Source organism: Tympanuchus pallidicinctus, unplaced genomic scaffold (genome assembly GCF_026119805.1).
Source record: "Tympanuchus pallidicinctus isolate F22 unplaced genomic scaffold, pur_lepc_1.0 scaffold3, whole genome shotgun sequence".
NCBI lineage: Eukaryota > Metazoa > Chordata > Aves > Galliformes > Phasianidae > Tympanuchus > Tympanuchus pallidicinctus.
Window position 1 is genome coordinate 68130147 of NW_026294747.1, and position 12911 is coordinate 68143057.

Consider the following 12911-nt stretch of genomic DNA (forward strand, 5'->3'; position numbering starts at 1 on the left):
TTATCACTTTCTCTATCCTCTCTCTCCCTAGAAAGGTTACAATTACAGCAACATTCATGAAAACAAGTCTTTATTAAAATTCTCAGCTACACTAATCCAATTGCTCTCTAAGGCCACTTTATGAACTAAAGAAATGTTTATGAGAAATATTAGTAAGCAATAGATACCTTAGCCATTATAGAACATATTTCATTGTTCCTGCAGAGTGTGCAAGTTCATTTTTAGCATGTGTAATTTTCTAGCTTTTATTACTCTTGCAAAATTTCAGAATATATTAAAAAATCGCTTTTAAAAGATAAAAGGTTTCCATTTTACTTTAGCATTACAATCAAACTTATTTAAGACAAAGAAGATGAATGACTCCCCCAAAGCAAACAAAATAGAATGCATTTTGAAGTTGAAGTTCTGAGAGCAGTCATCTGCCACTGCAATGAAATCATATTGCTGTAGATCAAATGCTATTTCACCCTGGTTAAAAAAATATATGTTTTTTACTTTAGCTCAATCTAATCAGTTAATTCTATTACTAACTCATTCTAGATTAGGAACTAAAAAAAACCATTATGCTCATTTTCTCTACAGTGACTTTGGAAAAAATGACATCCAGTAGTTCCTATTGTGCTAAGAATGCAGTGAGGAGTTATCAGTTAATTTAACTGGATGCAGATACTATATGCTTTGTGAAACAAGCTGGTTACCATTAGAAATACTCATATAAATATATATATATATATGTACACTTTTTTTTTTTTTTTTTTTTTTTTAATTAAACTTGTCTATTTGGAACACTTGAACAAGTTTAATCTCATTTATTAAAAAAAATATATGGGCATTTTTATCTACATGCCCATGTTTATCTAAAAGCATCTTGCCTGAAAATGGCTAAAAATGCAAGAACCTAATATGTAAGAAATACACATTTTGTCTTTCTTTTATTAAAATTTGTGAAGGCTGAACAAAACTACAATAAATTGTATTTGTGTATGTGGAATCCTCCAGAAGCATTTTGACCCAGGACCAGAAGCATTTAGACAAAGCTCTCCAGCAAGTTCCACTGAATAACAATAGACTTTAGCTGGGCTAACTAGGAGGAAACCTAGTAAGATGAGTGGACAATCTACATGCTGGAATTCAGAGCACAGAGTTATAAAAGATTTTATAGAATTCATGAGTAAAGTCAGGACAGTGGCGATGGGACATAAAGGTGCCTTCCAGACTGATTGGAGCTGGGAGAAATAGCGCTGAGCTGTAATAAAAAGTAGTTTCTACTGTTTCGCATAGCATTCATATGCAGGACACAGAGGTGTGCTTAAAATAGTCTCCCATCAATTTTTGGTAAACTGGTTTCAGTAACTTAGGAGTCTCCTGAGTGCTCTGTTGGCAAACTACTTGAAGGACAAAGGTGTGACCTAAACAAAAGAGGGGAAGAATAATCTGCTAATAACTAGTTTTCTATAAGAAGAGCTTGTTTATAATAGTTAGCCAGGCTCCAGTTTCCAGTAGTAACCAGTCATCCAGACTGAACATGTTATAGGAAAACAACTCATAGTTGCAAAATGTTTGATCTGGTTAATTAAATCTAAAGCACTTGATGATTAAGTGATGAACAACTGACACACAAGCAAGTTAACAGTGTAAGAGGATGCCAGAATCATTTGGGGCCCTCCTTAAAGCAGATAGTCCAAAACTCCTAAAGAGTGAGCACCCTCCTTCAGGATTTCTGATTCCGATAACTAACTTTTATTTCCTGCAGGGTAACCTCTGAGTCCTTATGAATATATTCCTTACATTATCTCTGAGAGCAGGTGTTTGTTTCCTACTTTTTGAGAAATCTCTGTCTTTCTCTGTCTCTTTGATGTTTGCACGCTGCCAAGCCACAGCTTTCACTCTCTACAGCCTGCTCCTTCCACGTGCTGCATAAAATCTCTTCCCCCAAAATATCATCTTTTCTTTGTGATCCCATCTTTCTCAAGTGCAGCCCCTGGGAGAAAGCTGTTCTTTCGGGTACCCAGCCACAAGTGTTTAGAAACAACAGAGTATGGTCAAAACAAGAACTCTTATCAGTCCTGCTGCCTCCAGTTCGAATAATGAGTAAGACAAAAGAGTCTACCTATGCTACAGAAGTTTCTGTCTCTGTTTCTCAATAAAAAAAGCAGAGAATTCTAAGGTCATCCTAGAAATTCCTAACTTTTCAGACAAATTGAGTTAGGATGGCTAATCAAATATAACACTGCTCTTACAGGAGGATAAGGATGTAAAAGCACTCTTAATGTTCTAAGCTCCCAAATGTTCCTATGTTAAACTGTCTATCACTAGTGGAAAAAGTTGCCTTTTGAAAATATAGCATGAAATGTCAAATTCATTAGTGACATGACCTGAAATAATTAGGTCTTTCTTTCTAAACCAGCTGCGTATAGGAGGTTTAGATTCCTTTTTTTTTTTTCTCTGATCAAAAATGAAACCACAGAGAAAACATTGTGCTTTATTATTGTGTGCCATTTTTTCAAAGAATGACTCAGGCACTGATATTTAGGCCACTTTCAAGTCAAATATTTAAAGAGCACATCCTAAGTATAAGCACACTTACTGACATATTGGAAGGTCACTCGAACATGAGAAGATAAAGTCTAAGCAAAAGACCTACAAAACGAAGTATCTCCACATTGGAAAAAAGGCAACTGTAAAAAAAAAAAAAAAAAAAAAAAAAAAAAAAGGAACTGTTTTCTTATATTTTCATCAAAGTACTGAACCAGCAGCAAACAGTTTCAGATGTATTAAAAATCAAGCCTGTGGCATTTTCCTCTTGTGCATTCATATTTCATTAGGTGCAATGACTTCATCTTTTATACATTTAAAAAGTCATTCAAATTGGCTGCTATACTTACTCTTTCACTGTCACAATGTAGCCATATTCTTTCTCCTCTGCAGACTTCACTTCAAGCTCTATGCCTTGTCCTGCATTTTTCTCAGGCTGTTCGTAGGAGTTTCCATCCTTCATTACAGCATTCTTCATCCAGTAGCGGGTCTCACTTGGGTCTTTGGAGTCAGATTCAGTGCTCTTTGCAGTTGTCAGCTCCCTGGAGAAAGTCTCACTTTTTACATTTTCTATACCAGCATTTATTTCTTCTGAGGAAGAAGAGTCAGTGTCTTCAGATTTCTTGGTTTCTGCCTTAGTAGATTCTTCATGTATTAGGTCTTTAGGCATATTTCCAGGTAATGCATTATTTTTTAAGAAGTTAATTAATTTTGCAGTGTTCTCCTGTATTAAAAGAATATTATTATTTGTAAAACTAAATGTGTTACGATGGAAAAACCTAGATATTTTCCTTCAAGTTTACATTGATATGTTAGAGTATTCATAGACTACGGTCATTTTATTTATTTCTGCATGCTTCAAGACTATGCAGGAATAAAATATTTATTCATTAATAATAAATGAACATTAAATTATGCCACTGCACCTTTCAATAGATTTAACATGGGTGAAAGATTTTTATATTTTAAAGTTATATTCTTATTCAAATACCACAGTATCTTTACTCAGAGAAAATCTGTCCAATAAACTGAAACAAAAGCAAATGAGCAAATGTCAAAACAATTCCCTGGAATAACTCATTAGTTGGATTCATTATATAAAAATTTATTGCAGCCAAGGACTTGGAAGGAGATGATGGCTTATGGGCACTTCGTGCTCTGTGTCAAATACATTTTTTTCACCTCCTCTATTCAAACTGTCACCAATAAATTCATTCATGGGATCTTCTATAAATCAATCATGAATGCACCGCTCTATCCCCCTGAAGAATTCATGTGGGTGGTTAGAACTCCTGACAAATTGTACCTGTGTGTTTCCTTGCTTGGTAGATGGACAGCTATTGAAGAGATTTTACAGCAAATAGAACAGGATTTACTCATTTTTTACTCCAGCTGTTGCAGCTTTTTGACAGAGCATATAGCAGGAAAAGTTTCACTGCAGTTTTTAAAAAATAATTCCTTGAGTACATTTTGCTCCATGAAACCCATAAAAAGAATGATAAATAGTCCTAATAAGTGGATGAATATAGGACAATTCTACAGGGTATGATTCAAAGTTCATGAGGAATATTAGTAAAGTTATTTGGATTAGAATCCAAAATCTGATGTTACCACCTTGGGAAGAGTTTTAATGCCTAAAACTTTTGAATCGTTTTGGAACAGTTAATTGTAAAGTGAAAAACTGAGTAACAGCAGATCCCATGCAAGGAGAAACAATTCTGAATCCTCCCACATATAGTATCCTCAGAGAGAGCATGTTTTACTCAACTGCTTCTCAAAACCAGGTATCTCAGCAATGATGCTTACTTTCCCCAGAACCAGAAGCCATAAGGCAGAGGAAAGCAAAGTACTGTCAGTAGAACACCTCAGTGCTCCAAATTCACATACCAGGGAAAGAGCCTGAATTTATCTGGGCTTTGGAATCTGTTACGAATTCTGAGTGTTTACAGCTGAAAGAAAGGCAAAAAAAAAAAAAGGACCCGACCTTCTGTTTTGGAACCCATCTTAGATAAGGTTTAGATAAATGTCCATTTAAAATTCCAATGCATCAACAGAAAATTTCTTATGCTGTGATTATGAACTATACCTGCACAAGACACAAAACAATTTTTATGATTCAAAAATGTGGTTCTGACCTTCACTGTATAAAAACCTGATATTCTGGGATGGAATGTTTTGTTAAAATACTGGTACTGTACCTCTTGGTCAGTTCTGGCACTGGCTTCATGCATTCCATTGTCTGTGGGATGTGAAAAGCATAAATACACAATTATGAAGGGAAAACATCACACGTGAAACAAACACTGCTTTAAGGCTTCTTTGTTTGTACTGGTGGCCTTTTCATGCAATTTAAACATTAAGACATCAAAGCTGAAAGGGCAGACTAAAGAGCACTGTATAATTCAGTATTGTTATTCTAACTCCAGTTTGACAGCAAATTAATGCAAGATCAATAGACAGAGTACTTCAAGAGCCAATCTAATAGTGTTATTTTGCTAATTAAGTGTCTGATCTTCATATCAGGTTATTGATATCTAAGAAAAAAATCAAAAATTATTCTAACTGGCTGAATGGGCATTTACATTAAACATAGTGGAAAAGAAAAAAAAGAAAAAAGAAAAAAAGTTTTTTTTTTATATTGTCTACCAAAATCATGTTACAGTTTAACTACAATGATGATATGCAGTCACTTCATTAACCTCAATCAATGTTGGGTGTTTGGTTTATGAACTAAGACTTATTCATTTCTCCCAGCACAAATCCTCAAAACTGCTCATTTTCATCTTCTGTAGAAGTGGCAATTAAAATAACCAGAACGTCTCTCACTAGTGAGGCTTTCAGTATAGCATCACTGTAATTCATTTTCGTACTTTGGGGAGGAAAAGAAGACAATAATTTAAAATCACTGATGTCATTTGTATTTTCATGAACTAGATGTCATAACACTCTCAAGGTAAAGAATGTGTAAATGGAAGTTTAAGTTCTGCTGTGATATCAGCTCATTAATGCTATATACTGTAGCTCCTAAATCTGCATCACCATGGAAATAAATGTCCAGAATGAAGCAAATAATCACAATAACTCTTTATGTTCCTTGAGCATGTAAAGGTACAAGTTGTTTTCTACATGTACCTAAGATTTTCTTTTGCCAAGCAATTGTGGTACATTACGGAATGATTACCTGTAAAATTCAATTATTTACTACACATATTTTGAAACACATTCTTGGAATACAATCATCTTTCATTATCCTTTTGCTTAAACACCTCATTTTAAAGAATGGGAAATTAGACCACGCAGCATTAAGCAATTTGTTTTTCAATATAACCAAGTGTGTAGGTTTATATTGTTTGTGAAGCTTAAAGATCAAGTGTTCACAAACAAATGTAGTTTAGGTAAATAAAGTATCTATCACAAAAAGAAAACAACAAAGCTAATGCTTTGCAGCCTGTGAGGAAAAAATACAAAAACTTTCCCCCTTTGTCTTCCTTAAAACCAATTTAAAAAAAAGGCTGGCAGTAATGTAAAACAAAGGCAAATGAGGCTCGCTGTCCTTCACTGTACTTAATTCTTACAATCAATACCTGGTATGTTAACACTGTTTTCCATTAATCCAGTATGAATTTCTGCCTTTCCTTGAGCATCTCCTTTCTTAATTTTTGCTTCCGCTTTTTCTTCTCGAGTTTTTCCAGCACCATTTTCTGTTTTTTCCTGAATGCCAGCAGTCTGAATTGCATTAGCAATAGTATCAGCGATCTCATCCAGTTCAGTTGAGCTGAGATTCTCCACATTCACCTGGTGTTTCTCTAGGTCCTTCAGTACACCCTTAATAAGTGTTTCTAGATCACAAAACAACATAAGCATAAGCTGTTTTCAGTAAGTATATGTGCTTGTATCAGAAATATCTTTAGCATTTCCTGAAAGATATCTTATCCTTTTTGAAGGCTGTCTTGTTTTACAGAAGTGTATACAAATTCAGGAAGCCAGTACATAAACTGAAGTTAACTGATGCCCTCAGAAAAAACGTGGTATTAAAAATGGATGTTACAGTTTATGACAAGGTGAATCTATGCCAGTACAACCTAACAATGTGTCCTACAGAGATGAATATAATCTTTTCATTTCTTTACAAACTCAGCACCATTTCCTAGTCCAAAAGTACTCAGTATTTTGTATTTTGAAGTATTAATGCAGCTCAATTTTTTTTAAGCTGCACCAAAAAGCAGTACCTAAATACAGCAAATACAATAGTATTTATTAGACGTCACGTTTCTTTGTCAATTTGGTTTCTGCAACTGTATACAATCTTGGAAAAGCAGCAGTCAGATATTTTGTCATTCAATCGAAAAGCTCCACTCCAACTAGAAATACTTCATACATGCATATGTAATGAACAAATCTTCTAAATCATAATGGTTGGAAGGTATGTGTTTTGACAAAAATGAACTTCACCAAACACTGTTTTGGTTCGTCAGCTATGAACAGCATGGGGAAAATGTCTTAAAAATCATATTAAGGAAATAAATGTTAAGCTGACAGTCCAGACCAAGAAAATCAAATGAACATATATTTAGGAAGCAAACAAACAAACCAAAACCAACAACAGCAACGACAAAAAAAACAACAACCCAAGACCAAAGCCAACATTGATGTGAAAATGGTTTCGAAGATGAGAAGATTCAAGGACAGTGGATATTAGAGATGAACTGGAAGATGTAGTGTAGCAGCTATTCAGGAAAGGTTTCTGATTGCATATATTATTTAGTTCCACTCCATGTAACTGCAAAATTCAGCCTAATCTCTATTGGAGAAAGAAACACTGAAGTAAGGGCTTCCTCTGGCATCTCCAAAACCATTTCTAATCATGCCTCTGTTCTGCTCAGTCATGTTCTTCAGAAATTTAACACATATATGTATGCAAGAAACCTTTCACTAGTGTAAGAACATCAAGTTGTAGACTGCTGAATATATAAATTTCTACATAAGCAGTCTAAAGGCAACATCCAACATTTTCTAGCAACACTGCCAAATACCTTACCACCTCAAGGCTGATCAAAAGATAAAGCATGTTACTGAGAGTATTACCCAAATGTCTCTTCCACACTAATGGGTCTAGGGCATCAAACCTAGGAAATCTGTACCAGTCTTTGAGCACCTTCACAGTAAAGATATTTTTCCTAATGCCCACTCTGACAAAGATTAAAACACTCAAAGAAAAAAGTCAAAATAAAAGGTTTTGTTTCTCACAGCATTAGGTAAGAAGTAGTAGCAAGATATTTTTCTGCACTAGGGAAAAGGCAGAACACCTGTGATTTTGCGGGACATGAACCAAGGATTGTTTGTCATTGGGAAAAGAGACCAAGACATTGGACATTTCTGTCATTTTCTTTTTGATCCCACAATGTTAAAACAGGAACAGGAAAAATGTTAAGTGAGAGAGCTGAAAACAAAATCCCACACTCTATGCCAAGTTCTCCAGTCCACGATCAAGTTGAATTCAAGAAACTTTCCTGGGAATCACAACAGCTATTTAGAAGACAGCCGTTAGGAGAGGGTGTTACACAAAGCAGGAAATTAAGCTATAAGAAATACCAGCGCTGCCAGGTTACTACACAAGTGTTGTTGCTGCTTAGGTATCACTTCTGTTCTTATGTTTTATAGAACGATCGACCAATAACATAACATGACAGAAAAACCTGAATTATTGAAGCAAAAGTAATAAAGTCAGCCAAGAAGAGACAGAATATATGTCAGTTCAAAATCAAAACTAAAACTTTTCAAGTAATAGCATAAAAACACACTGCAAGTACACTTCAGTAGGAAAAATTATTCTTGGAACAGACTGGCTACCTGACATCTGTGCATCTACAACAGAATGAAAACTACAATGATTTCAGTGAGTATTTTTTTCAAGAGCTTTTATCCATTTCTCCATTGGTATGAATAACCCATGAAGTGGAGCAGTTAATAATCTATGAAATTTTGAAGTTTTTTTGAATGCCTCTAGAATAATATTTAGAATCATTTTTACTGCAGATGTGGGATCCACCTCTGTATTTCTGAGCCCCTTTGTAAAGGTGGAATGGTCATGGAAATTGTCTATGAGAAGAGCAAATCATTTTTAAGAACAAAAGCAAACTAAGAACTTTTTCTAAGAACACATCATTGATCAATGTCATTCCCTTCTAGGCAAAAAGAAGATTGTAGAACTGTACATGAGTTTCCCACAATCCAGATGAATTTCCTTACTATTCAGTGATAGTGAATAGTATTCAGTGATTTAGGGTCACTTGCATACCTCCCATCAATAGTTTTGAAGCATTTTCAATTTCTTCATCTTCAGAACAGAACCTACATTTATTTTCCCTAGGCTTAGGATGCCTGATTCTAGTCATAACACTGAAAAAAATGCTATTCTGCTATTGTGATTTTCAAGCTGCTAGGAAACATCTTACCCAGAAATTAGGTTTATGTAGAAGTTTTGAAAACATGCCTACTTGCTCAGGTCTATTTTTTTAAAATTTAGATTCTTTTGGGTTTCAAGTCCAATAAATGCTAATGTTGCTTAGAATTCTGAACAATTATCTATTTTCCAAATACAGGAATAAGACTTTTGAAGTAGTTCAGTGTTTAACATGCTACAAAGTTTTACATGAGGAGATACTTCAAATAAATTTTAACAAATAGAAGAGAGATAAAAACAACTGAGTAAAAGTTGCATAAAATATTCTTTCATTTAAGATAAGTTAGTTCAAATTACAGGAATTCAGTAGCAGAGTCAAGTCTAAAGTTGCTAGAATTCTAATTTGAAAAATTAGCAACTCTGGGTTTCCAAGATGAAAGTAAGTTTTAAAACTCAGAAAAATAACTTATTTCTGCATTTTTGCCTGTTAAGTTTATGCGAGCTAGTTACTGGCCATTACATCAATATCAGAAAAGAAATCTTAAAGCAGAATTACGTTTTAGGTAATGTATAATTAAAAGAGCTCTATTAAAGTAGCCCTACTGAATTTTGGTTTAATTGTTTCAGTTCTTTTGCAGCCAGCTGTCAGAACCAAACACTGAGCTAGTCAGCAACATGTAGTCAATACAGCTTTGTCATTTCCATTCCATTCCATTCCATTTTTCCAGGCCTACTGTTCTTCATATTTATTACTTTACAAAAGCATTATCTCTGCAGTCCAATTCCAAAGGATAATAGTCAACATCATAACAATAACATCAAAAAAAAAAAAAAAGAAGAAGAAAATCAAAGATGGAGAGCAATCAAATGAGAAACCAAAAAGCCAGTGGCTGTACTCCAGTTACTACTAACGAGCTCACTGCAAGTCCTTCTGTCCTGTTTCATTAAAAAAATGTTACAGAGAACCCTCCCATTCCTCTGTCGGTGCAATTCCTACTCTGGTCAACAACACTCACACCTGTGCTAGTGTAAGTGAAAACTTAGGCTGCTTTTAAAGAGCAAGTGTGAATTAAAATGCTGAGGACAGAAGGAAGCAAACAAAGGTAATAAGTATGAGGGGTATCATGCTTACAGTACATCGAGAGGAAGAGTCACCAAAAGGTCTGTAACAGCCTGGTGAAACTGAGGTCTGCACAAAGTCTTCCCAGTTTACTGAAATGGTGTTAAAGTGCCGTGTGCACTTCATATTATGGCACTGGTTCATTTTTGTAAATCATTTGCAAGCAATTTGATATGGCTGATATACACAAATATAAATGCATCTACTTAAAAGGCATCTTCGGACAACTGAAAGGAATTACTATGAATTTTCTAAAATCAGAAAATATTGTTGTAGAAAATCAAAAAGCAGTGGGCTACTGCAATGGCACAGCAGTTCAGGAGCACCCGCTTGAGCATGCACATGTCTCTGTACAGCCTTTATATTCTTCCACCAGCCTTTTTGGAATGAAGTCAGAAATGCTCAGCCATGCTTCAGATTGCCTGTACTGCAAACCAGACTTCTGCCTCAGCTTAATCTTCTGAAATGAAGAAGGCAAGTTGCCTTTCATATTAACTATAGAACTGTGATGACCTTAAAAGCACATGTATCACAGATGATATAATTTTTAATATCAGCTTCACCGTTTGAACTCTCCTTACTCAGTAACAATAACAACTTAACAAGGGAAAAATGGCTTTTGTTGCACACCACATAAACCATGCTCCATACATCACTGGGGCAAATGCTACAGTCAGTTTGCTGAACAAGTGGTGCAGGAGCAGTAGCTGCGCTGAAATCATAGCACGCCACTTCCTCTTTGCCATCAGCAGTCCGACAGGGCAGACTGTTCTTTTGTAAGCCACCATCCTGTTCAACACACATCAGCTGTCCTCAGCAGCTGAGCGTCACCCAGCTTGGCGGCCACAGCCTTGCACGACAGAGAACATGCACAAATAGTTGTGCTCTATAAATATGGAAATGTGCTATTTTTGGAAAAACAAAAACATATGTATTACTAATTTTGTGACTTGAGCAGAGCAGTGGAGAGATACTTTCTGTGATACTTAACATAGAAAAAAAATGGGTATACTAGAACCAATAATTTTAAGCAGAAGAATTCTAAATAGTGCCAGTGCAGAATGCAGATTAATGATACCCAGGTTGCACAGTGACTACAAAAGCAGCACCCACACACATTATACTTCTACTAAAGGTAACTGTTTTCAAATCTGATAAAAAATAATTCCACATTTCCTTCTCTTCTGTTTCTCCCTCAGGGTGCCTTGTTAGCTAATTCACCTACCACTGTTTCACAATTCTCAGTGCTAATCTGCTCAGTACCTTCTGGATTGTTCTGCCAGACAGATTGCTGTGTCTAATTCTTCACAAGATGCAGCACTGAACTGAGCCCATGCAACTGTCCTGCTCAGTTTTTGAACAGTTGTATAGTTTAGAAAATGCAAGAGAGTGTGAAACCTCCATACAGAAATCCTGAAGCACCAGAGAGCCTGGAGATATGTTAAAAGCAGAAAAAGATATATCTGGACAAATCTGAATCCAAACCATCATCATTCTAACAGACAGCACTTTAGGCTGTGAATATACTCGTATCTGTCCTCACCTCTTCCTTATAATACTGTTAAGTGGCTCAAAAATACAAAGGAATACATATTACTTCCTACTCAAATGATCATACTTTTATGTCTAAGAAACATTTAAAAGCTAATGCAATGGGAGAAGCTCCTACAAGGCACGTTATGTATGCGAAGTCAAAGCAGCACAACCCAATGAATTGTGAAACGTGTTATTCCCTCTAAGTGTTAAGCATTTTTTTCCCACTTGGCACCTACTAGGAAAGGTGAAGTGGAACAGCTGGAGGATAATGAAACCAGCATGTGCCTAGTTTGTTTTGAGTCTAGCAACAAAATTGTCTAACCTGTGCAAGAGACTTACAGTGCCACCTGGATTTGATTTTACATTATAGTTCGTTCTTTGAAACCTATTATCTCTGGGCACCATACCAAGAATGCTTTCACTTCTGAGCATCCTTTAGATTGCAAGCATTATCTTTCCCTGCCGCATCTTTGATGTTTTCATGTGTTCTGGCTTTTTGGTTGTTGTTGTTGCTTTTGTTTTTGTTTTACAAAATAAAAATAAAAAGAAGAAAAAGGGAAAAAAAACCCAAAAACATCAGAAATCTAAGAACATTAAACTTTATAGATGATAATAACTACAAAAGGGATTCAAAGAAACCTCCTTGTATACAATGAAAATCTATTGGGATAGTGGTAAATGCAGTGTAAGAGATGTAACTGCTTGGCAATAGTCAAGGATCAATTATTTCATTTTTCAGACACTGTGAACCACTGGAATAACACCAATTATTAGTTAGCTTGGAGAAACACTGAATGACTGAAAATTATTTTCTAAACTCCCTGCCACAAGATGACAATCCACCTTGCAGTACAAAGCAGCACTTAAAATGCATCATGGTGTCCTATGAGATATTGCACTCAATGTTCTTTTAAGTATCTGTCAAACTATCACATACAAAAGAAATCAGGATCCAGTCACAGCTAAGTTGCATTAGCAAAAGAAGAAAGAAAGTACAGCAAACAAGTTGTAATAGATGGCCTAGCCAAATGGAGCTCTAATTCCATCCTATAGAATGTAAAATCATAGGATATTCTGAATTGGAAAGGACCATATGGATCATCAAGTCTAACTCTTGTATTACTGTGCGCCTGCATAATTGGGAGACTTCTCCCCTCCACATGTACTGTGCCAAAATTTATGTCACTGTTAATTTCTGGGTCTAACTTTGAATTTTACCCATTGTCCTTGAATTTCTAGATAAGTAAATAAAAATTTAACAAAACTAGGCATGTCTATAGTATCTATATATAGTGTGGTACATAAAAACAGTTGCAA

The 12911-nt window shown here is 35.3% G+C and overlaps 1 protein-coding gene across 6 annotated transcripts in view; it reads right to left on the reverse strand.

The window, feature by feature from the left end:
* The window catches only part of PTPRN2 (protein tyrosine phosphatase receptor type N2), a 620450-nt gene that overhangs the window by 382115 nt on the left and 225424 nt on the right, over positions 1-12911 (reverse strand). For all 6 annotated transcript variants that reach the window (XM_052695759.1, XM_052695758.1, XM_052695760.1 and 3 more), the window contains exons 7-9: positions 6120-6374; positions 4734-4774; positions 2886-3259 (exon numbers count right to left, since the gene is read on the reverse strand). In XM_052695759.1, coding sequence (XP_052551719.1) covers positions 2886-3259; positions 4734-4774; positions 6120-6374 — 670 coding nt within the window. The remainder of the gene's footprint in view (positions 1-2885; positions 3260-4733; positions 4775-6119; positions 6375-12911) is intronic.